This window comes from Eulemur rufifrons, chromosome 6, assembly GCF_041146395.1.
Source record: "Eulemur rufifrons isolate Redbay chromosome 6, OSU_ERuf_1, whole genome shotgun sequence".
Classification (NCBI taxonomy): Eukaryota; Metazoa; Chordata; class Mammalia; order Primates; family Lemuridae; genus Eulemur; species Eulemur rufifrons.
The window spans coordinates 90,551,006-90,574,947 of NC_090988.1; the positions used below are offsets into that span (position 1 = coordinate 90,551,006).

General features: G+C 41.1%; 3 protein-coding genes across 3 annotated transcripts; all 3 read left to right on the forward strand.

The window, feature by feature from the left end:
- Positions 1-217: 217 nt before the first annotated feature.
- Positions 218-1,147, forward strand: OR4B1 (olfactory receptor family 4 subfamily B member 1). The gene has a single exon (XM_069469894.1). It carries the CDS (start codon positions 218-220, stop codon positions 1,145-1,147), a length of 930 nt encoding a protein of 309 aa, XP_069325995.1.
- Positions 1,148-7,819: 6,672 nt separating this feature from the next.
- On the forward strand, positions 7,820-8,749 carry LOC138384389 (olfactory receptor 4X2-like). The gene has a single exon (XM_069469895.1). It carries the CDS (start codon positions 7,820-7,822, stop codon positions 8,747-8,749), a length of 930 nt encoding a protein of 309 aa, XP_069325996.1.
- Positions 8,750-18,581: 9,832 nt separating this feature from the next.
- Positions 18,582-19,511, forward strand: OR4X1 (olfactory receptor family 4 subfamily X member 1). Its single transcript, XM_069469896.1, has one exon. It carries the CDS (start codon positions 18,582-18,584, stop codon positions 19,509-19,511), a length of 930 nt encoding a protein of 309 aa, XP_069325997.1.
- Positions 19,512-23,942: the final 4,431 nt, after the last annotated feature.

Sequence of the window (23,942 nt, forward strand, 5' to 3'; positions counted from 1 at the left end):
GCCTGGAGTATGGACTCCAGTTGGGACTGATGACAAGTGCAGGTAGAAAGATGGACAAGTTCCTGTTCTTGGAGAGTCTTATTTCCATCTAGATAATATGTGTGAAAGGGTTTTATTAATAGGCAAGTGCTAAATAAACATGAAGGGTTAGAGTTATGATCGTGTTTGCTTTGTCACAGGGCTCTTCTCCAAGATCTACCTTCTCCAAATGCTATCCATGGCCAGGACAAATAACGTGACCGAATTAATTTTCACTGGCCTTTTCCAGGATCCGGAGGTGCAGAGAGTGTGCTTTGTGGTGTTTCTTCCTGTGTATCTGGCCACGGTGTTGGGCAATGGCCTCATCGTTTTGACGGTCAGCGTTAGTAAAAGTCTGCAGTCCCCCATGTACTTCTTCCTTAGCTACCTGTCCCTGGTGGAGATCAGTTACTCCTCCACTGTTGTCCCTAAATTCATCGCAGACTTACTTGCTGAGATTAAAACCATCTCCTTGGAGGGCTGCCTGGCTCAAATATTCTTCTTCCACTTCTTAGGGGTTACTGAAATCTTTTTGTTTGTGGTGATGGCCTATGACCGCTACGTGGCAATCTGCAAGCCTCTTCATTACATGAATATTATGAGTCGTCAACTGTGTCACCTTCTGGTGGCTGGTTCCTGGCTGGGAGGCTTTTTTCACTCTATTATTCAGATTCTCGTCACCATCCAATTGCCCTTTTGTGGTCCAAACGTGATTGACCACTACTTCTGTGACCTCCTGCCATTATTCAAGCTTGCCTGCACCGACACATTTGTGGAGGGGCTGACTGTGTTGGCCAACAGTGGCTTAATTCCCGTGTGCTCCCTCTTTATCCTGGTGTCCTCCTATATCATTATTCTGGTGAACTTGAGGAAACATTCTGCAGAGGGGAGGCGCAAAGCCCTCTCTACCTGTGCCTCTCACATCACGGTGGTCACCTTGTTTTTTGGACCTGCCATCTTCCTCTACATGCGACCCTCCTCTACCTTCACAGAAGACAAACTCATGGCTGTGTTCTACACAGTCATCACCCCCATGCTGAACCCCATGATCTACACGCTCAGGAATGCAGAGGTGAAAATCGCCATGAGAAGATTGTGGAGCAAAAAGCAGCATTCAGTGATGGTGTGAAAGGAGAGCTCAGGGATGGAAAAGTGATACTAGATGTATGTCTGAATATTCTCTGGTCTTGAAATGGATTTTGGTTTTCATGGAACATTCAAGAATTCCAGAAACAAATGTATGGACTTAATGTTACTGCTGCTGTGATTTTCCTTGGTAACCAGAGTCCCTGGCATCATGGTGTAATGTTCCAAGGACAGTATCGGATAGTCTTGTTGAATCTTACATAACTTGACTGGCTCCGTGATATCCAAGAATATCACGGGGTTGGGGAATGTTAAACCTAGAACCAAGTGCAGATGCAAAGGAGAATATTCTGAGAAATGTTTGTAGATTAAGATCACTTTTTCCTGTTAACCCCTCCCTTCTTCCCTTCTCCCTTGTTTCCCTTACTTTATTCTTCCCTCTTTCCCTTCCTTCCTCCCTTCCTTCCTTTTCCTCCTTCATTCTTTGTTCCTTCTTTGTTCAACCTCCCTCGTGATAACGGATTATATTTCCTTAAAAAAGGAAACGAACTAGAGGAATATTCAGGCAATATTTGGGGAGGAGGTTACGAATCTGATCTCTTCTTCCAGTGTGGACAAGTGTGTTTTGAAAATTACATCCAGGGACTTTTCTGTTTTCTGGTTGGCTCTTGGCATCTTGTACCATAGACTATCTGATCATGAGAACCAGAAATGTCCCTGGAGCAATTTTAATTCTTGTGACAGTTGATAAAATATGGTCCTTAAATCTCTTTGGTCCTTTCATGGTTTCCGACATCCATAAACAAAATAATATCCAAATGGTGTAGATTCTACTTAGCAGTCCAGAAAGATCAAATGAAATGTTTTCCCATCATGGAGATCATCGATAGTTTTATCAAGATGTGACTAACACAGAATGTTTATTAGCCCTGAGTTAAGAATGAAGGGGAGGGTGATACTGTCCAAGCATGTTTCTATAATACTCCAGACCTCTGCCCCTTATTCTAAGTGACTATGCCAAGTCCATTCTTTTAATGTCTGTTAGTATTCCTTGGTGAAGGGAGATGTGTCTATATTATTGTTTCATCTCTCAGAATTTCCCCCTCACCCCATTGTAACATGTCATTGTGGACTATTTAGAGAAGATGATAAAATTGGTCCTTGTTGGCTTAGGAATTACACAGGCTGCCATGGAATTTGCACTGTATCCCTTCATCTTTCCTTGAGGACCAGGTGAAGTAATGTAGGCAACTTCTCTAGAGGAGGGAAGGAGCATCAGGGCTGTGCTATTGGTCTAGGGTCTTTTTCCTTTCTCCTGTAGGTGCTGGCTGAACATGTAGGTGAATAATCGTTTTAAAGGTACCAAGAAACTTTACTCATTTCCCTTGGTGTTCCCATTAATCATGTTCATGGATGGCCATCATTAATGCCTGAGAACGTGCTGCTGCTTCTGCTTGGAATGACTTTACATCCCTTTTCCATATGGCAAAATCCCATACATCCTATAAGACCCAGTTTCAAGTCACCTCCCTTGTAAGGCCTTCTCTGATTTCCCTGCAGCTTGGGTTGATTTCATGTCTCCTTTCCAGGGTCATTTTTACATGCTCTCATTATTGCCCCATTGATTTGTTATTATTTTATGTGGTTTTCTCTCTCATTCAACTGTACGCTTTCAAGGTCAGGACTATCCACTGACGCTTCTTTTCAGTGCTAAATATCGTGCCCATAACTGATGCTTCATAAGTGCTTGTTGAATAAACAACCCTGCAGGCCCACACACAATCCTTGCCTTACTAATTTTTTTTTTATTTCAGCTTATTTTAGAGGTACAAAAGTTCAGGTTATATATATTGCCCATGCCCCTGCCATTCCCCCAAGTCAGAGCTTCAAGCGTGACCATTCCCCAGACAGTGCGCATTGCACTCATCATGTAGGTATACACCCATCCCCTCCCCCCACCTCCCACCTCTGTCTGATACCCAATTGGTGTTATTCCCAAATGTGCACTTAGGTGATGATCAGGGAAACCAATTTGCTGGTGAGTACATGTGGTGCTTATTTTTCCATTCTTGGGATACTTCACTTAATAGAATGGGTTCCAACTCTCTCCAGGAGAACAAAAGAGATTCTATATCACTGTTATTTCTAATAGCTGAGTAATACTCCATGGTATACATATACCACATTTTGCTAATCCATTCATGAATTGATGGGCATTTGGGTTGTTTCCACATCTTTGCGATTGTGAATTGTGCTGCTATAAACATTCTGGTGCAGGTGTCTTTTTTATAGAATGACTTTTGTTCTTCTGGGTAGATGCCCAATAATGGGATTGCTGGATTGAATGGTAGGTCTACTTGAATCTGTTTAAGATATCTTCATATTGCTTTCCACAGGGGTTGCACTAGTTTGCAGTGTATGAGTGTTCCTATCTCTCCCCATCCACGACAACATTTATTATTATGGGACTTTTTGGTAAAGGCCATTCTCACTGGAGTTAAATGATATCTCATTGTGGTTTTGATTTGCATTTCCCTGATGATTAGAGATGTTGAGCATTTTTTCATATGTTTGTTAGCCATTCTTATATCTTCTTTTGAAAAATTTCTATTCATGTCCTTTGCCCACTCTTTGATAGGGTTGTTTGATCTTTTCTTACTGATTTTCCTGAGTTCTAAATAGATTCTTGTTATCAGTCCTTTATCTGATGTGCAGTATGTGAAATTTTTTTCCCATTCTGTAGGTTGTGTGTTTACTCTTGTGACTGTTTCTTTGGCTGTGCAGAAGCTTTTTAATTTAATCAGGTCCCATTAATTTATTTTTGTTGTTGCTGTGATTGCCTTAGGGGTCTTCTTCATAAATTCTTTGCCTAGGTCAATGTCTGTAAGAGACTTTCCTACATTTTCTTCTAGAATTCTAATAGTTTTGCACCTAAGGTTTAAGTCTGTTATCCACCGTGATTTGATTTTTATGAGAAGTGAAAGCTGTGTGTCCTGTTTCAGTCTCCTACATGTGGCCATCCAGTTTACCCAGCACCATTTATTGAATAAGGATTCTTTTCCCCAGAGTATGCTTTTGTCTGCTTTGTCAAAGATGAGATGGCTATATGAGGATGGTTTTATATTTGGATTTTCTGTTCTGTTCCACTGGTCTGTGTCCCTGCACTTGTGCCAATACCAAGCGGTTTTAATAACCACAGCCTTGTAGTATAGTTTGAAGTCTGGCAAATTAATACCTCCCATTTTGTTTTTATTGCTTAAAATTGCTTTTGCTAAACGGAGTCTTCTCTGGTTCCATACAAAGCCTAAAATTATTTTTTCTATATCTGTGAAAAATGATGTTGGTATTTTAACAGGGATTGCATTGAATCTGTAGATCACTTTGGGTAGTATAGACATTTTAACAATGTTGATTCTGCTGACTCGTGATCATGGTATAGTTTTCCACTTGTTTATGTCCTCTGCTATTTCCTTCCTCAGTGTTTCATAGTTCTCCCTGTAGAGGACTTTTACCTGCTTAGTTAAATATATTCCTAGGTACTTTTTTTTTGTTGTTGCTATTGTGAAGGGTATTGAGTCTTATATTTGGTTTTTTTTTTTTTTTTTTTTTTTTTTTTTGAGACAGAGTCTCACTCTGTTGCCCAGGCTAGACTGAGTGCCGTGGCGTCAGCCTAGCTCACAGCAACCTCAAACTCCTGAGCTCAAGCGATCCTCCTGTCTCAGCCTCCCGAGTAGCTGGGACTACAGGCATGCGCCACCATGCCCGGCTAATTTTTTCTATATATATTTTTAGCTGTCCATATTATTTCTTTCTATTTTTAGTAGAGGTGGGGTCTCGCTCTTGCTCAGGCTGGTCTCGAACTCCTGAGCTCAAACGATCCGCCCACCTCGGCCTCCCAGAGTGCTAGGATTACAGGCATGAGCCACCGCGCCCGGCCCTTATATTTGGTTTTTAGTTTGACTGTTGTTGGTGTATAGGAATGCAATTGATTTCTGTACATTGATTTTGTAACCTGAGTCTTTGCTGAATTTGTTTATCAATTTCAGTAGTCTCATGGCAGCATCTTTGGGGTTTCTAGGTATAAGATAATATCGTCAGCAAAGAGAGATAATTGGAGCTCTTCTGCCCCCATTTGGATGCCCTCCTATAGATATAGCTATAGCTCACTGCCTCTGAGCAGCCCAGGCAGAGCAAGTGCTCTGTGAACTTTGGGTGGATTTAATTTATTCGCATTTCCTGCTGATTTCTGAAGTTGTTTCCTACAAGGAAGTCTGAGCTTTTCCTACAGGTTTGAGTTGTTTCCCAGAAGTTGTTTCCTACAAGGAGTTTGAGGTCCTGCTTCCCAGGAGGTAGTCTGCCTGATTAGGAACAGAAGGGGTATGGCCTTCTGGGGACCAAGCCTCTCTCACCTGATCACATCTTCTCCCTGGTGTCCCTTAAGTAGTGTGAACTCAGGGTTGAGCTGCCAGAGTCCTTGGTTCTCTGTGGAACACCTGGGAGGCAAGTCTGCCTTGCTCTTGTTTTAAATGCAGTGGAACCGAGACGACAGCGGCTTAGTCTCAGCATTCCCAAGCCTGAGGCTACAGGGAGCAGATTCTCCATCTGGGGCCTCCAGCAGGGCAGGCGCTCCGTTTGGTAGCCTGGCCAATGTAAGGCTTCTCGACTGGTTAACTGGGAAAGCTGCCTGAGCCAGGGCTGCTCTCAGGGCGTTATTTGCATCTCTGTGGTCAGAACACAAAAGATAACGCTGTTGCGAACAGCAGAGCCACACACAGAGACACTGGGGTGAATTTTGTTTTGTGACCATGGGCTTCTTTTGCATGTGCTGATCGATTCTACTTTGAAAGAAAAGGGAATGGTGCCAGGTGCACATGACATTTTGCAAAGTGCTCCTGAGTGGGTCCATCTTTGAGGCAAGTGCAAGTGCAAGTGCTGGGCCCTGGGAGTCAGGGATGGAGAAGGCGCGGTCTCTGTCCTGGGGACCTTTGTTCTTTCGGTATTTACTGAACACCTGGAGTAACTGAATACTGTGGTAAGAAGCGTAGGGAAGATATGTATCCCCTGCTCGTTCGTTCTGTCTGCATTCACCGAATGCTGTTTCATGGCAGGCGCTTCCATAAGCACTGGAGATGGAGTGGTGAGCGAGCTCTAACCTCTGCCCTCAGGAAGCTCACACCCCAGTGGGGCAGACAGCCATGTAAAACAATTAGAAATCAGTGTGGTTAGTGCCATTATTCCAAAATGTTCTGAGATAAGAGGCGTCACTGGCGGTGAGGGGCTGCAGATGGGGGAGATGAATTTCCAGTCTCTCAGAGGAATCCAAGGCAGCACAGCGGACTGGAATTTAACTTATCCTGGGATGGGGCTGGGAGTGGATTTGTGGCTTCTGCCTGTGAGGCAGGTATTATCTGCATGTTGCAGTTACATAGACTTTGAGTCTCTGAGGGGTTAAGGAACTTTCTACATATTACATAGGTACTGCCTGAAAGAACTTGACTGTGCGCCCAGGAGTGAAGACTGCTAGCAGTGCTTTCGTCTGTGAACAGCTTCTTGGTAGAATTCCCCAGCTGATCTGATAGTTTAGGGCTGGTCTCTGCCCTTTCTTTGTTTCTGTCACTGTTAAGTTCTAGCAGTGGTTTCCTTCTGGCTCATGTTGGTCTAATCCCGTGAGCCTGTCCCAATCACTGAAGGAAGGAAGCTCTGTGGTGTGACTGGAAGTCTTCTGGCTTCTGGCTCAGGTGCCCTGTAGCCTCACTGTACCAGGGGCTGTGCTGATACATGGACCTCAGTCACCTTGTTGATACAAAGTCCAGCATGGACTAGGGCAGGCGGCAAAGCAGTCAGCGAGCGGTCTTGGTGATGCCCTGAGGTGCTGGGAGCCTGAGCTGTCAGAAGGATGTGTCAGGGCATCACCAACCCCTGAGCAAGGGGTACTGGGTCGTTTGGAACTTTGTTGTCATGGGGACAGAGGATTGTAGGAAATGAAAGTACCAGTAAAGGGGAGAATTTTGCATGGATTGAGCAGTATCCTTGGAATGGAACAAGGTCGCCAAGTGACCTAGAGTGGAGAGACAGAATTAGGAGGAGAAGCAGAAATAAGAGATCTAGGGATGTGCTCCAGGGACATCTCTTGTGAAGACTATAAAGAGTGTGTGGAGAGGTTGAGGACACTGTTCTGCAAACCAAGGATAGAAAAGGATCAGGGAGAAGTGGGATGAAGGAGAGCTGCAGGTAAAAGATTATTAAAAACATTTAAAGGCAATAGAAAGACATCTAACATCATCCAGAGGTGACTTACTAACTTCCTAATAGGTCCCCTGCTCTGGCCTGTTCCCACTAGTCCACCTTCTACATACAAAGTGAGTCTACTCTCCAGTTGATGAACATTCCTGATGATTGCCCATTGTCTGCAGGATCAACCCCAAAGTCCCTAATGGTGCTTCACAGATTGCTGCTAATCTGCACTTATGACTTTATGTTTTGCTATTCTCCCCTTTATTCCAGCCACTCATGATGTGTTTGGACTTGCTCTCTGCCTTAGAATGCTGTTCCCTCCTCTTATGTATAACTAACTCCTACCCATCTTTTAATGTCCTGCTCACAAGCTTCTCAGACATGCAAGGGCTTTTATGTAAATTACCTACTTAGAAAAGAAGTCTTTTTTTGTATCATTTCAGATCACATCACCCAACTGCAGCCTCTTGGTGGCAACCTCATGGCTAACACACACAATGTGAGTGAATTCATTTTTCTGGGACTTTCTCCCAACCAGGGGGTGCAGAGAGTTTGCTTTGTGGTATTTCTGCTCCTGTACACAGCAGTTGTGCTGGGGAACTTTCTCATTGTGCTCACTGTCATGAGCAGCAGGAGTCTTGGTTCCCCCATGTACTTCTTCCTCAGCTACCTGTCCTTCGTGGAAATCTGCTACTCCTCCACTACAGTCCCCAAACTCATCTCAGATCTGCTGGCTGAAAGGAAAGCCATATCTGTGTGGGGCTGCATGGCACAGCTTTTCTTCATCCACTTCTTTGGTGGTGTTGAGATGTTCCTGCTTACCATGATGGCCTATGACCGCTACGTGGCCATCTGCAAACCCCTCAACTACACCACCATCATGAACCAGCAGGTGTGTGCTGTCCTGGTGGGAACAGCATGGGTGGGAGGCTTCATGCATTCCATTTCCCAAGTCCTTCTCATTTTCCACTTGCCCTTCTGTGGCCCCAACGTGATCGACCACTATTTCTGTGACGTGCTTCCCCTTCTCAAACTTGCTTGCTCTGACACCTTCCGCATTGGTCTGCTGATTGTTGCCAATGGGGGGACCCTGTCTGTCATAAGCTTTGTGGTCCTCTTAGCATCCTATGGGGTCATCTTGCTCCATCTGAGGATCCGGAGCTCGGAGGGGCGGCGCAAAGCCCTCTCCACCTGTGGGTCCCATGTCACTGTGGTTATCTTATTCTTTGCACCCTGTGTCTTCATATACCTGAGGCCTTCTGCCACTCTGTCTGTGGACAAGATGGTGGCCGTGTTCTACACAGTGGTAACGCCACTCCTCAACCCTATCATCTATTCCCTGAGAAATGCTGAAGTGAAGAAGGCCATGAAGAGGCTGTGGATCAGGACAATGAAAGTGGATGAGAAATAGAGTTCGAGTCTTGGATTTGATGGTTCGGTTTGGGGTGATGCTGAGTCCAAACTGAAGGAGTAGTTGGGGTTGAAGGGAAGTTCATAGGACTTGTTAGTACTAGTGTTATTCTACCTGGTGTGCATCTGCAGACACTTCAGTTTAATCACTTGTGAAGTATTTTTTGTTATGGATTTACTAATTTTTTTTAACACCATAAATAATACTGTGGTTAATATTCTTGAATAGAAATCTTTCATTATACTTCCGATTTTCTTTTCAACTTACTTCCTATTGTGAATATGCTGTGTTAGAGTATAAAGGCCTTTAATGCACAGGGTCAAATGGAATCACCTACATTGTAAAATTGTTCTTGGCAGAATCAGACACTGTCATTGAACACTTTTTTCATCTGAAATTGGATGTTATATTGTCTCAAAGTATCTCCCCACAAGATACTTATTAATTACAAAGGGAAAAAATATAACTTCACAGCCCCTCTTTAAGCAATTGCCGAAAGTTAACATCACCAGGAGTTAGACAAATTGATGCCAGGTGCCTCCTGTGGTGCACTGGAGAGGCACACAATATCTTTACTGTGGTACCAAAATGTACAACCTGAGTCTAATCATGAAAAAACATAAGGGAAACCCAAATTGAAGAACATTCAGCAAAATCCTTCAAAAGAGTGAAGGCAAAGAAAGATTGAAGAATTGTTCTAGATTAAAGAGACATGACAAGGCCACATGTGATCCAGGATTGGATCCTGTATTAGATAAAGGACATTAGTGGGGCAAAACTCTAGAGATGAGATAATCAAATTATGTTGACATTATTTTCCTGATTTTGATAATTGTGTCTATTTTAGATTATGTCCTTGGATTTAGGAATTACTCATTGTCATATCTAGAGATAAAGGGCCATCATATTGTTAGCTTTCAAATATTTTAGAAAAAATTATTATTTTTATTGTATATATTTAAGGTGAACAATATGCTGTTTTGTATGTATATATAGAACACAGTGAAATGACTAGTATAGTCAGGCAAATTAACATACCTTCCAATGTTAGCTCTATTTTTTTGTGGTTAGAGTACCTAAAATCTACTCTCTTAGCCAGTTTCCAGTATATGATATAATATTATTAACTGTAGTACTCATGGTGTACGTTAGATCTCTCGACTTATTCATCCTACACACCTGCAAGTTTGTATCCTTTGACCTACTTCTCCACATTTCCATTATATCAGAAAAAATTCTATCCATCTGTTTGTCTTTGTATCTATTTATTGAGAAAATGGAGGATAAGGAAAATGTGGAAACATACTAATATTTGGGGAATCTGGATTAAGTGAAAACAGAAATTCTTTGTACTATTATTGCAACTTTTTTGTAAGTCAAATTATTTTACAATAAAAAGTTAAAAATGTTCTTCACATTAGATAGACTTCTTATTTTTTAGTTCACATCTTCTTGATTCTTTGTGAGGATGGGTGTTTTCATGTTTAATTGGCTTTGAGTCTTATTTACAAAGTTTTCAATGTTTCAAAGCTTTCTTTACATTTGTATATAGTAAAATCTATCAGTTTTAAAAATTTAATCTTTTTTTCCTTTTTAGTTGACACATAATAATTGTACATATTTGTGGAATACTGAGTGATATTTTGACACGCGTATATAATGTGTAATGATCCAATCAGGGTAATTTTTTTTTCTATTGATTTATTCCATTGTTTTTGTGTTTAGATTATCCTACACCATTAAATACATATTTTCTAAGCACCACATGTACTCACCATCAAATTGGTTTCACTGATCATCACCTAAAAGCACATTTAGGAATAACATTGATTGGGTGTCGGGCAGATGTGGGTGGGGGAGGGGATGGGTGTATACATACATAATGAGTGCGATGCGCACTCTCTAGGGAATGGTCACTTTTGAAGCTCTGACTCGGGGGGCTGGGGGGGCAACGGCAATATATGTAGCCTAAACTTCTGTACCCCCACAATATGCTGAAATAAGAATAAAAAATAAATAAATAAAAAAAGACAATATAACAGAATATTACAGGGGTACAAACATTTTGATTACATAAGTTGCTTTTGTGCCCTTTTTTTGTTATTGTACCAAACCAAAGTTATAAGTGTGCCTATCACCAGATAGTGTGCATTGTACCCATTAGGTGTGAATTTATCCATCCCCTCCTCCTCCCTCCCACCTGCTTGATTTCCAATGAGTTTTACTTTCATATGTGCACATCGATTAGTTCCAATTTAATGGTGATTTGTTTTTCCATTCGTGTGATACTTCACTTAGAAGAATGGTCTCCAGTTCCTTCTAGGTTAATACAAAAGGTGTTAGGTCACCATTTTTTATGGCCAAGTAGAACTCCATGATATCTATATATCACATTTTATTAATCCACTCACATATTGATGGGCACTTGCCTTGTTTCCACATCTTTGCAATTATAAATTGTCCTAATTCTTTTCTTACAGTTTTGTGGTATTTATAGAATGACCATACCATCATTTACCTTAAGTAGTCTTCTGATGGATATCTGGATTCTTTTCAAATAGTGTTGTAGTGAATAACCTTAATTTAAATATGTACAACTAATCTGTAGGATATAGTTCCAGAAATACAACTGCCTGTTCAAATGTTCATATTTCAAAGCTGGAAATGTCACATGTCCCGATTTCAAAACATATTACAGGCCTGGCGTGGTGTCTCATGCCTGTAATCCTAGCACTCTCGGAGGCAGAGGCGGGAGGATTGCTTGAGGTCAGGAGTTCGAGACCAGCCTGAGCAAGAGTGAGACCCTGTCTCTACTAAAAATAGAAAGAAATTAGCCAAACAACTAAAAATAGAAAAAATAAGCCAGGTACGGTGGTGCGTGCCTTTAGTCCCAGCTACCTGGGAGGCTGAGGCAGGAGGATCGCTTGAGCCCAGGAGTTTGAGGTTGCTATGAGCTAGGCTGACACCACGGCACTCTAGCCCAGGCAAGAGAGTGAGACTCTGTCTCAAAAACAAACAAACAAACAAACAAACAAACAAAAAAAAACAACATATAACAAAGCTGCGGTAATTAAAACACTAAGGTACTGGCACAAAGACAGACATACACCAATGGAACAGCACAGAGAGCCCAGAAACAAATCCATGCATGTATGATTAACTTATTTTTGACACAGATGCCAAGAATATAAAATGAGGAAAGGTTAATCTCTTCAATATATGGTGTTAGGAAAACTGGATGTTTACGTGTGAAAGAATGAAATTGGGTTCCTTATTTCATCCTCTATACAAAAATCAATTCAAAATAGTTTAAAGACTTAAATGTAAAACCTGAAACTATAAAACTCCTAAAAGAAAACATAGGAAATGTAGGGGAAAGACTTTATGACATTGGGCTTGGGAATGATTTCATGAATTTGACACCAAAAGCACAGGTAACAAAAGCAAAAATAAACAAGCGAGACTGCATCAAGCTAAAAGGTTCCTGCACAGCAGGAGGTGAGCAAAGGTGACAGCAAAGGTGACAATCAACGGAGTGAAAAGACAACTTAAGGAATGGGAGAAAATATTTGCAAACCATGCATCTGTCAAAGGGCTAATCTCTAAAATATGTAAGGAACTCATAAAACTCAATAGCAAAACAACTAATAGCCTGATTTAAAAATGGGCTAAGAATTTAAACAGACATTTCTCCAGAGAAGACGTACAAATGGCCAACTGTTATATGAAAAAGTACTCAATGTCACTAATCATCAGGGAAGTGTGTATTTTTTTGTAATTTGATATACAAGGCCAAATTGCTCTTGGTTGTACCAATTTACCCTCTTACCAGTAATTTTGTCTTTCCTGCAAAATGTATTGTTAAATTTTGGGATTTTGCTAATCTGATAGATGAAAAATGGAGCTCAATATAGTTTTAATTTACATATCTCTTATTTTTAACAATGCTGAACATCTTTTCATATATTTTGCAGCCATTTGTCTTTTTTGTAAACTGTTCCTGTCATCTATGCATATTTAGGTTGTGATCCTTTCTATTATAATCTAAGAACTATTTATATATAAAAATTAGTTCTTTCCAACACGAATTGTAGATTTTTACCCCAGTTTGTCATTGATCTTTTGACTTTGTTTATGGCTTTTTTTTTTTTGATATACAGAAGTCTTTTTTAAGTGTAAGCTATTATTTTCCTTTATGGCTCTGGAATATCCAGAGAAACATTGTTTTTGATTCTGGAAGTTTTATGGAATCTTTTAATATCTAGTGGGCTAGTCCCTTTTTGTTTCTCTTCTTTTTCAAAATATTCCTGGCTATTGATATTTATATGAACTTTAAATTTAATTTAGCTTTTCTTCCTGCTCCCCAATCTCCTAAAAATAACTTGTTATTATTTTTTATTAGTCAAATTTATATTTTACATGTATACTTATAAATGTATTTTAACTGACACTGTAATGCTGTCAGACATCCCATTCAAAACCATGGTATGTCTTACCATTTGTTCACATCTTCTTTTGTGTTCTTCAGCAGAATTTTAAAGTTTTTTTTTTTTTTTACATAGGTTGTGCACAATTCATGCTGTGTTATCTGTCTATCATAGGGAACTAACTGATGTAGGTATAAAAGCCACCAGTTCTGCATATTATCTTTTTGCTGTATACAAGTATATGTCAATACAAACAGGCACTCAACTGTCACATAGCAAACTCAGTTAAGTCTCCACTTTGTGCTTTGGCATGATGACGAACACCTTGCATAAAAGAGTCATTGCAGACCAGTCTGCAGGATCAGCCACCTGTCCAGTTGGATCAGGGAACAGAATCACCAGTTGCGCTCCGAGGACCAAATGGACCTTTATATGAAAGGAATCAGGCTGGATGCTGGCGGGATTATTTTGTAATCATTTTATTTTGGGAAATTTCAACATATGCCAAAATAGACAGTAGAGTATGAAGAATCTCTTTTACCCATAACCCAGCTTCAACAGTTAAGCTTGTTTCCTTTATACCACATCTACTCCCTGCTTCACCCCTTAACATTTTGAAAAAAAATCTCAGACACTATGTAATTTCTTTTGTGAATGTTTCAGAATATATCTCTAAAAGATAATGGCTCTTTTAGAATTTATAACATCTAATGGCGTATTGAAACTATATCATATTAATAATAAATGTATCACTTAGAGTAATTTTTTGCTTTACATATATTTTATATGATACTATAGCTTCATCAGATGTCTTTGCATTTGGGTGGTATTCCTTTTTCCATCCTTTAATCTTCAACTTTTCTGTATCCTTATGCTTTAGGTGTGTTTCTTATTAACAGTATATGTTTGGATTTCTTTTAATCTAGTATATCCATTTTGGTTTATTAATTGGACTACATATTCCATTTGCATTGAATGTAATAAGAGATATATTTACATCTAAACCTACTATCTTACCAGACACATTCCATTTGTTTCACCTGTTCTTACCTTTCCTTTGATTTTATTTTAAAAATTGTTGTTTTCTTTTTCTGCTTTTCTTAGTTTGGAAGTTACTCATTATCTTAGTTTTACTTTAGAAGTTATTATAGAGATTACAGAATGCATCCTTAACTTATGAAAGTCTAGTGCTAATTAGACTAGCTCTTTTCCTCCGTTCCTTCGGCCAGCAGAAATGCATGTCTGGGCCATCGGTTGTGCTTCTTCATTCTTTTCCATTAGCCTTTGATCCTCCTAAAAGCCCTTCCCAGGTTATGGCTGTAAGCCAGTTGTTTTTTGATATTGTGAGCCTTCAATCTTTTTTGCTCCTCCAGAGATATTTAAGGGGAAGTTGAGAAAGGCTGTGCCTGTGACTGCAGCTTGTGCTATTCAGTTTGCAACCGATAAATTGGGAAGTTATTAATGTTATATACATAAGGATTTAACATAGATTTCTTTGAATAGTGAGAATGTCCCGGGCTTTAAAAATAGAGTTTGAGTACTTGCAGTGTTTCAGGAGGGATATGGATAGAAGGAAGAGGCCACACTTATACCCTTGTTTCATGATTTATTTAGCCAAGGATACAGAACTTTGAGGAAGCAGAATGGCTGGACAGAGTAGAAGCAGATGGGGGGCACATCATAGTTCAGTTTTCGACTGGCTTCTTTGCTTCCTAAAGGGACATCAGCTGCTGGTCACATATTCTGAGTGGGCAGGGACTGGAATACCTTGTCATTTGATCCAGTTGGGCAATTTATTAGTGTTATAGGTTTGAACCATTTTCTTAACCTTTCTGGGCCCTAGGTACCTAATCTGTCAAATGGGAATACTAGTTACTCCAGTAGGGTGTTACTTTGACTACACTTGAGATATTAGAAAAGTTGAAAGATAATAATGTCCAACACAAATGTAAGGCAATGTGTTGTTTAGGAAACTATGTCTAGAAGTTAGGGAACTTGAGTCATTCTAAAGCCCCTGCATGTAAAAACCATGTGCTTCAAATTTGTGATAAAATGCCTAGAACTTTAAGAATGAGCAGTTGGAAGATGCTTATATTAGGGGTTGGGAGAGGGCCGGTTTAGCTAAGCTACCAACGGACAAGTAATCTTTCTACTTTGGAAGTTTTCCTATCTTTAAAGTGAGTGAGTTGGACAAGATGAACTCGAAGGCCATCCCATGTGTAGCATTCTCTGATTCAGGTGACATGTATGAAGTATGTATGTGAAGTGGTCCAGGTCCACTGGGTTGAAGTCTTCCTGGAACTCCCATTATTGGTTTAATGAGGTGTGAGGGCAGAAGAGGTCACCAAGAGCCCCCTGAGATGTCTGTGGTGGGGACAGAGGGGTGATGTGATGTTGGATTCTCCTGTATCGCTTACTTGAGAATGGAGGCGGAAACCCATGGGGGCCAGAGTGGGGAGCCTGGGCTAATCTCAAGGGGGCAAGTAAGAGGCCTGGCTTTATAATTGGGTTAATTACAGGTAGGTTCCTTAACCTCTCAATGAAGCAATTGGGAAATTGACTTTTGCTCTTCTCAGAAATTCCCCAGACAGAGGATGCAAGAAAAGTTTAGGGAATTTAATTCTCTAACTTTAATTTTCCATTTCATATACCTTAAATGCTTCAGGCTTCTCAGTTCTCGTTTTAGTGGGTTTTAGTGTAGACTGACCCTGTTCTATTTTCCTGGTGACTTGCTTAGCAAGAAAGTAATTAGTGTTGGAGTTGGCACACGGAGGTGAGGCATTCATAGCACCTGGTGAGTCCGTAGAGGAAGGTTAGCATTTAGCAGTGCCTTTTAGGGGTGGAAAGATTCCGAATCAGTTATATTCACTGAGCCCTCACCATAGGTGAGCAGACCCTGAGGCGGGGTCTTTCACACACGTTGGCATTACTCATGCTTCCACACATGGGGAGCTTTTGTATTTGCTCACTGTTCCAGCTGGTGGGGCAGATCTTAGACATCATCCTGTTAAAGCCTTACCTACCTAGTTAAAGAACAGGGTGAGAAATTCACTTTACATCTTGGCTTAGAGCAGATGTTACAGTCATTCTCACCAGAGCCACAGGTAACCTGGCCAGTGTGGAATAGTTTGCAAAACTAGCTTTCTGAATCAACTGCTGAGTTATGTATTATTTAGGAATATTCTTTTGAAGAGTTCAAGGGGCCTAAGACATTCTCATATCTGGCCTTCTCTGGGGGAAATAAAAGTATTAGCTCATCTGACCCTGGATGGAGATCAGTCTACGCAGAAACCTACATTTTGCTGAGAAGCAATCTTAAGCCAAGATTTCCAAGTTTTAGAAAGGTGAGCACTAACACAGTATGTATATTTCTTTGATCTCTTTGTCTTTAGACTTTGTTTCTCAATCCAAATTGTTCTGCAACCTGTGAAACTAACCAGGCTTCCTAACAGGCATAAGAAAGAAGCTGCAAAAGGAAAAAGACGAAGCCACCAAGCATCAACCACTGTCCTTGGAAGAAGGTATGGAGAAGGGGAAATGTGTGAGGAGGTAAAAAGTCAGAAGGCATTTCATTTATTTATTTATTATTAATTAATTAAATTGTGTGATAAAAGATGCAAAACAACATTTACCATTTTAACCATTTTTAAGTGTACAGTTCAGTGGCATAAAAGTACATTCACATAGTTGTACAACTATCACCACCCTTCATCTCCAGAACACTATTCATTGTCCAAAACTGAAACCCTTCCCTTAGATACTAGCTCCACATTCTGCCCTCCCCCATTCCCTGGAAACCACCATTCTACTTTCTGTTGTCCTGAATTCTAGGTATCTCATATAAGTAGACTCATAGAATATATTTTTCTCCGTAACTGGTTTAGCAGGTCACTTAGCATGTTCGGTTGCAATTTATAACAGCCGACTGTTCTAAGGGCTTGTATAAGATGGTTAAATCAGAACACTGGGACACTGCGAGTTGCAAAGCAAAGGTGAGTGTCAGGCCTGCCACCTGCAGCAAGAGCAACTTAATGAATCTCCATGACACACGCACTAACAGGGTGATGAAACTGAATAAAAGCATAATCGATTATAATCTATAGTTATAATTCGCTTTTAATATTTGTGAGCTCATTTAATTCTCAAAAGAGCACTATGCAGAAGGTATTTTTATTTTCATTTTTTAGATGAAAATTATATGCTTGGAAGCATTTCTGTGCTTTTTAAATGCCACAAAGCTCCTAAGCATCAGTGCTAGGATTTGAACTCAGGACTCCTGATCTCAAACCCTGTGTTCCTGTCACCAGACCACAGTGCCACAGCTGCTCTCCCACATGTGGAGGGCTGGCTTGGACTGCAAGCTCCCGGTTGAAGTGTGCGATTCAGGGTACCTTCAGTTTGCTGGCAGGGCTTGTTTCACCCCAAAGGAGTGACCACGTCAAAGGCTGTGATTGTGATTTTCTGTGTCTGATCATTCTTCGTCAGTCTCAGGGCCCTCTGTAGTGTGTGTTGGGGTCTCCTAACATGCTGTTGCTTCAGGAGGCAGTCTTGATACCCAGCTTAGAGGCTTTCTTTGTGCAGACTTACTGTGCTTTGAGGCTGTGACCTAAGCATGTTTTGACAACCTTGTGGAACAATAGGGTGTAATAAAATGGGACTTAAAATAAATCAACATTAATTTAACCATAAAAAATGTCTTTTGAATTGTTTCTTAGCTATTGGTCCATGGACCATTAAGGAAACCTGTTATTAACTTACATTTCCCCCTCTCCATATCCACCTCCAAGGACAGTGGTTAAATCGTGGTGAATCTGTTCTTCAGTTTCTTTCTTATGACTGTTAGGGAGCCTGGTTAGTTTCCAGGTTGCAGAATAATTGGGGTTGAGAAACTCTAGCACTCGCTATAAAATATGGGTTCCACATTACCGTGCAAGGCAAATTGACCTGAAACCACTATTATGCCACCAATATAAGGCACTCTTCAGGACTAGGAGATGTAGTGGAAGCATCTGCATTTTGAAAAATACAGGCCTAGGTTCAAATATGAGCTGTATGGCCTTGGGCAAGTGACTAACCCTCTCTGAGTCTCAGTTTTCTTATCTATAAAATGTTCTCTCATTTTTGTTGTGAGGATTAAATCAGCTAATGCACGTGCCTGGGTCAGAGAAAGCGCTTCGAAGCAGCAACACCACACAGTCAAGCCATATTTTGGGAACACTATCAAATAGCTGGTGATTGCCGTTTTGTTTGCTCATAGGGAACGTGTTTTGGGGAAATCCAAGTCAGAGAGAGAACTCAAGAGGGAGCAGAATGACAATAGTCCTCATGGCTTGAGAAGGATGCTTCTAATTGAGGAGAGTTCTTTGATTTTTGTGATTCCGGGCTGTCATCCCATGCTTTAAAGCATGGCTGCTACAAGCAATGTGACTGACATCATTTTTTTGGGATTTTCCCAGAAGCAGGATGAGCAGAAGGTTATTTCTGTGATATTCCTCCTCATGTACACAGCCGTCGTGGTGGGCAATGGCCTCATCGTGGTGACCATCATGGCCAGCAAAGGGCTCACCTCCCCCATGTATTTCTTCCTCGGCTACTTGTCCTTTGTGGAGATCTGTTACTGTTCTGTCACGGCCCCCAGGCTCATCTTTGCCTCTTTCACCGAGAGGAAAGTCATTTCCCTCAAGGGCTGCATCACACAGATATTTTTCCTCCATTTCTTTGGTGGCACCGAGATCTTTCTCCTGACAGTGATGGCCTACGACCGCTACGTGGCCATCTGCAAGCCCTTGCACTACACGACCGTCATGAACCAACGAGCGCAGGGCCGCCTGGTGGGGGCGGCATGGGGCGGGGGCCTGCTGCATTCCGTCGGGCAAACCGTCCTCGTTCTCCAGCTGTCCTTCTGTGGCCCTCACGTCATCGACCACTACTTCTGTGACGTCCACCCCGTGCTGAAGCTGGCCTGTGCGGACACTCTCCTCACCGGGCTGCTCATCATCGCCAATGGCGGCTCCATCTCGGCGATCAGCTTCTCGGTGCTGCTCGCTTCCTACCTCGTCATCCTGCGCTCCCTGAGGAGCCGCCCCGCAGAGGGGCGGCGCAAGGCCCTCGCCACCTGTGCCTCCCACGTGGCCGTGGTGGGCCTGTTCTTCATACCCTGCTCCTTTGTCTACGTGAGGCCCTGTGTCACCCTCCCCGCGGACAAGATGGTCGCCGTGTTTTACACCGTCGTCACACCTCTCTTAAACCCTGTCATTTACTCCTTCAGGAATGCGGAAGTGAAAAATGCCATGAGGAGACTCGTGGGAAGGAGAGTGACTTGGGAAGAGAAATAGATGATTGATTTAGGGAAGATAGGGGGCTTATGGGGTGGGACATCGGGACACCTAAGGTCTCACTCTGGCTCTCCCTTACCTCATGGGGAGGTCTTGGGCCAGTCACCTTCTTTCTTGAAGTTTCAGTTTCCTCAGTTTTAGGGCATTGGACAAGATTGAAACGGTAAGAGGGGCCAGTTCCACATCTGACAGCGGCCTCGAGGTAGGCTGGCTGGTCTGGAGAGAATGAATCTTCCAGAAAGCCAGGTCAGTCTGGGAGTCGTGAAGGGGCAGGCGGGAGAAGAGCTGTCTCAGGGAGCAGTGGTCATGTGTATCTTTAGGTTTGAACACTCACATGGGTAGAAATTCTCTCGACCTGCCCTAGTGAGGATTTGCCAAGAGGGTTCTGGGCGGGCCAAGCTGACTTAGAAGGGTTTTTAGTCGTCAGAATAGAAAGCGTTGACTCTTGTGGAGAGGTTCACCCGAGCTCATGCTAGCGTTAGGCTCAGGTTTCTAAACTATCAAATGGAACCACAAGGAGATTTTAAGTGATTGGAAAGCTCTCGACCATGATATCTACTTTGTAGGCACAAGTTTTATTTCCCTGTATCATCAACATTCCCATCTTTAAAGTTCTCTTCTGTTCACACTGGTGCCCTCTACCTCCTTCTGCCTCCAGCTGTTTGGCCCATTAGTTTCTCGTTGCTCACCATCCACGAGTACTCCAGTCCTTCCTAGTCTTTGATCAGTTGGTACCTGTTGATTAAGGTATGGGTTTAACTGCCGCTGGGTCCTCACTGCTGTCCTGCAATATTTTAGCCATCCTTTTTGGAGTCTTATTTCCAGCAGCCACTAGACCATAAGAATGTACCCCAAACCTCAACCCTAGCCCTGCCACTCACTCGTAGCAGGCAATATTTTCAAAATATTAAGGGAGTACAATTTTTTTTTTTATTATACATGGATACAGTAGGAAACTCTTTTAAAATCCTTAGTGCACCTGAAAGTCACTTGGATTTTTAATTTTTTATTCAATGTAAAACCTAAAAAAATCCTTTTTAAGATATGAATTTGATGGACTTCAGGTCATCAAGTGACATTGATACTGAAACTTCAAGTTGCTCATAATAATCTCTCATCATCCTTTATTTTCCATCTGATTGTAGTAATATCCTTTTCCCTTTCCAATATTAAAATTTGTGCTTTCTATCTTTTTTTCTTGAGCAGTCTATTTAGGGATTCATTAGTGTTGTTGTTTTCAAAGAACCATTTTTTAGCTTTTGTCTAAAATTTTTTGTCTGTTTTTGTTTTCTATGTGATAAATTTCTATCTTATTTTCTTCCTTTTAGATTGTGTTTAAATTTGTTCTTTCTTTTTGTTTTTAAATCTCCTAAGGTAAAAATAGCTCATTGATTTTACACTTTACTTCCTTTCTAATGTAAGTTTAAACCTGTAAACTTCCTTTAAGCAGTGCTTTAGCTGCATTCTGCAAGATTTCACGTTTATTTTCATTATCATTCAGTTTAAACTATATTCTAATTTTAAATGATTTCTTCTTTGACCAGTGAATTATTTAGAACTGTGTTGTTCCAAATAAAGGGTTTTTTTTTTTTTTTTTTTTGCTTGATTTCTTGTTACTGATTTCTAATTTAATTCCATTGTGGTCAGAGAACACACTGAATAATGTCATTCCTTTTACATTTATTGAAACTTGTTTGATAGCCCAACATAAGGTCTATCCTGGTGCATGCACAATGTGTACTTGAAAAGAATGTGTATTCTTCAATGTATCGGTTTTGTAAATATCAATCAGGTTAAAGTGGTTCATATGTTGTTCTGATCTTCTGTTTCTATAGTTTGATCTAATCATGCTACTGCTTTCTGGGGCAGTGGAGTTAATTTCTCCAATTATTATTGTGGACTTGTTTATTGATTTCTTTAAATCTAAGAAAAAGTTGTAGATGAGGAAATGGCATCCTTCATTAAGAAATTAAGCCACTTGTTGGGGGTATAATTATGTACCTAGTAATGGGAGAGTCAGCCTTTAAACAAGGCAGCTTGACTCCTTCATCTATGCTTTTAAGCACCATGTCATATACCACTCCTTGTCTGTCTTTCCTAACTCACAGGGTAAAAACATTTTCCAGAGTGCTGTGTTAACATAAAGTGGATAGTCAGTGGGCTGGTTTAGTTCAAATTTGTCCCTGCTTTTTAGAATACAACAACAATAACAACAAAAACTAGATCACTTCATGTTTAATACCAGCTTATTTCCCCAAATAGATGGCACGAAATCATACCCTGTATATAGTAGCTGCTTAATAACTGCATACTGAATGAAAGAGTTTGGGATGACTCAGTACAGGAGCCTAAAACAGGGATAAAAAAGTGGCTTTCTTAGCCTCTAAAGTTAATCTGAACCACAAAGTTTATGTGACAAGGGGGTAAGCTGTCTCCATGGCCCACTCCTCTAATTGGGTTACAATGCTCCTGGGGTCTCATTAGCAAGCCTCAAGGTGATTTTGCTAAAAAATGAATGTGCTATGACTTCCAAAGCAGAGGCGCTCAAGTCTGGTGATGGTTTTGGCTGGGGTGATACCTACTACACAAGCTCCCCCCAGTCCACTGTGCTTAAAAGTTCACAGCAACCCTCCAGGTCTCCGGCCAGACTCCTTCATTCTGGCTGCTCACCTGAGGAGGGTGGAGCTCACTGAGGTCAGTTCTCCTGTAGGCTTCATCTTTCGGGGACTCTCTGTCTAAAATAAACCTGACCAACCAAGGACCCTTATAGAAAACAGATGTTTTCATCTGCTTTGCTCTCTCTCTGTCCTGTTCCCAAACCAAGATGGAAATCCTACCAGAATATCACACTGTTTCTCAGCCTCCTGCCTTCAAATGCCTCAAATGGAAGTTTTACGTCTGATTTTTTTTTTTCAGATTCCCATGACATCACTAAAATTCTTCTTAATCATTTTCTTTCCCACTCTTTAGCTGCCAAAGACATGGTCTCTTTGGGTGATCTCTGGTCAGGAGTGTTGTGTAGTGACTAAAGGATGGCTTTTGTTAATGAAAAAAATCCAAGCTCTGTAAAATAATTTAAAGAGATTTATTCTGAGCTGAATATGTGTGACCATGGTCCAAGGAGCACAGTCTCAAGTGGTCCTCAGAAAATGCACCCGAGGCAGCCAGTTACAATTTGGTTTTACACATTCATCGAGATAGGAATTACAGGTAAAATCATAAATCAATATATGGAAGGTATACATTGATTTGTCCTGAAAAGGCAGGATGTCTTAAAGGGGGGGAGTTATAAGTGGGTTCAATAATTTGTTGGTTTGTAATTGGTTAAAGAAATAAAGCTTTGTCTAAAGGCTTGGAATGTTTTAAGTTAAGATAAGGAAGTCTGTTAGTCAGAGACAGTACGATACACTGACCCAATACACTGACTCAAGTGATCTGTTCAGCAAATTGATGGCCTGCAGGTGTGATTTAACCTTCATCTTGCGTGGCCTTAGTTCCTGTTAATATTTTAGTATCTTATTGTCACAAAGATTCTGTTCTGTCAGTCTTATGATCTCTGTTTTAATATTAATTCTGGTCAATTGTATCTAAACTCCAAAAGATAAGGGGTATAATCAAAGCATGTCCAACCTCCATCCCCTTCATGGCCAGGAACTCAGTTTTAAGGTTTTTCTGGGGGTCCCCTGAGCCAAGAGGGGGTCCATTCAGTTGGCAGGGGGGGCTTAGCATTTTATTTTTAGTTTACCCTCTAAATCTCTATATGCTGGGTTGCATTTTCAGCTCTAACCCTCACTTGGTGTGTGAACTTGGCCCAGTCACCCATTGACTCTAATCCTCACTTTCCTCACCTGAAAAATAGGGACAATCACAGTGGCTTCCTCAAAGTAGTATTAAGTGTATCGAGTGAAATGAGGCATTTAAAGTGTTTTGCACAAGGCTTGGCATGCAGCAAGTGCTCAATAAGTGCAAGCAAATGGCATACTGCTATGGTTACTGTTCCCTCTACTTGTGGAAGAGTTAAAGCTCAGAGAGTACTTTTGTATGTGATTTGTTATTTAGAGGCTTATTAGATGAATGTCTGGACCATGGCTGGGAGCTGCCAGTGGGGAAGGATGTGTGCTTAGAGTGGAGACGTCAGAGTTTACTGACCAGGGAATGGGCTTCCCTGGCATGTGATCCCTGAAGCCACATTAACCTTTTGGAAATTAGAGCAATCCTGAGTGTATTGTCACTGAAGTATAGTGTTGGAACACTTTCCACCAAATTCTTACCCGCCTGGCAAAGTGCTCTTTCATGTAAATGAATCTTTTGAATACCTGAAGCTTAAAAGACCTTAGAAGACTTTATACATCTTATTATTTTAAGGCAGAAATATTTCTAAATTGCATGACAAATGTTCTTTCTTCTTCAAGACAGAGAATGTATCTGAAA

Excerpts from the sequence above, each read along its gene's own strand:
- OR4B1 (XM_069469894.1), top strand. The coding sequence starts at position 218 with ATGGCCAGGACAAATAACGTGACCGAATTAATTTTCACTGGCCTTTTC.
- LOC138384389 (XM_069469895.1), top strand. The coding sequence starts at position 7,820 with ATGGCTAACACACACAATGTGAGTGAATTCATTTTTCTGGGACTTTCT.
- OR4X1 (XM_069469896.1), top strand. The coding sequence starts at position 18,582 with ATGGCTGCTACAAGCAATGTGACTGACATCATTTTTTTGGGATTTTCC.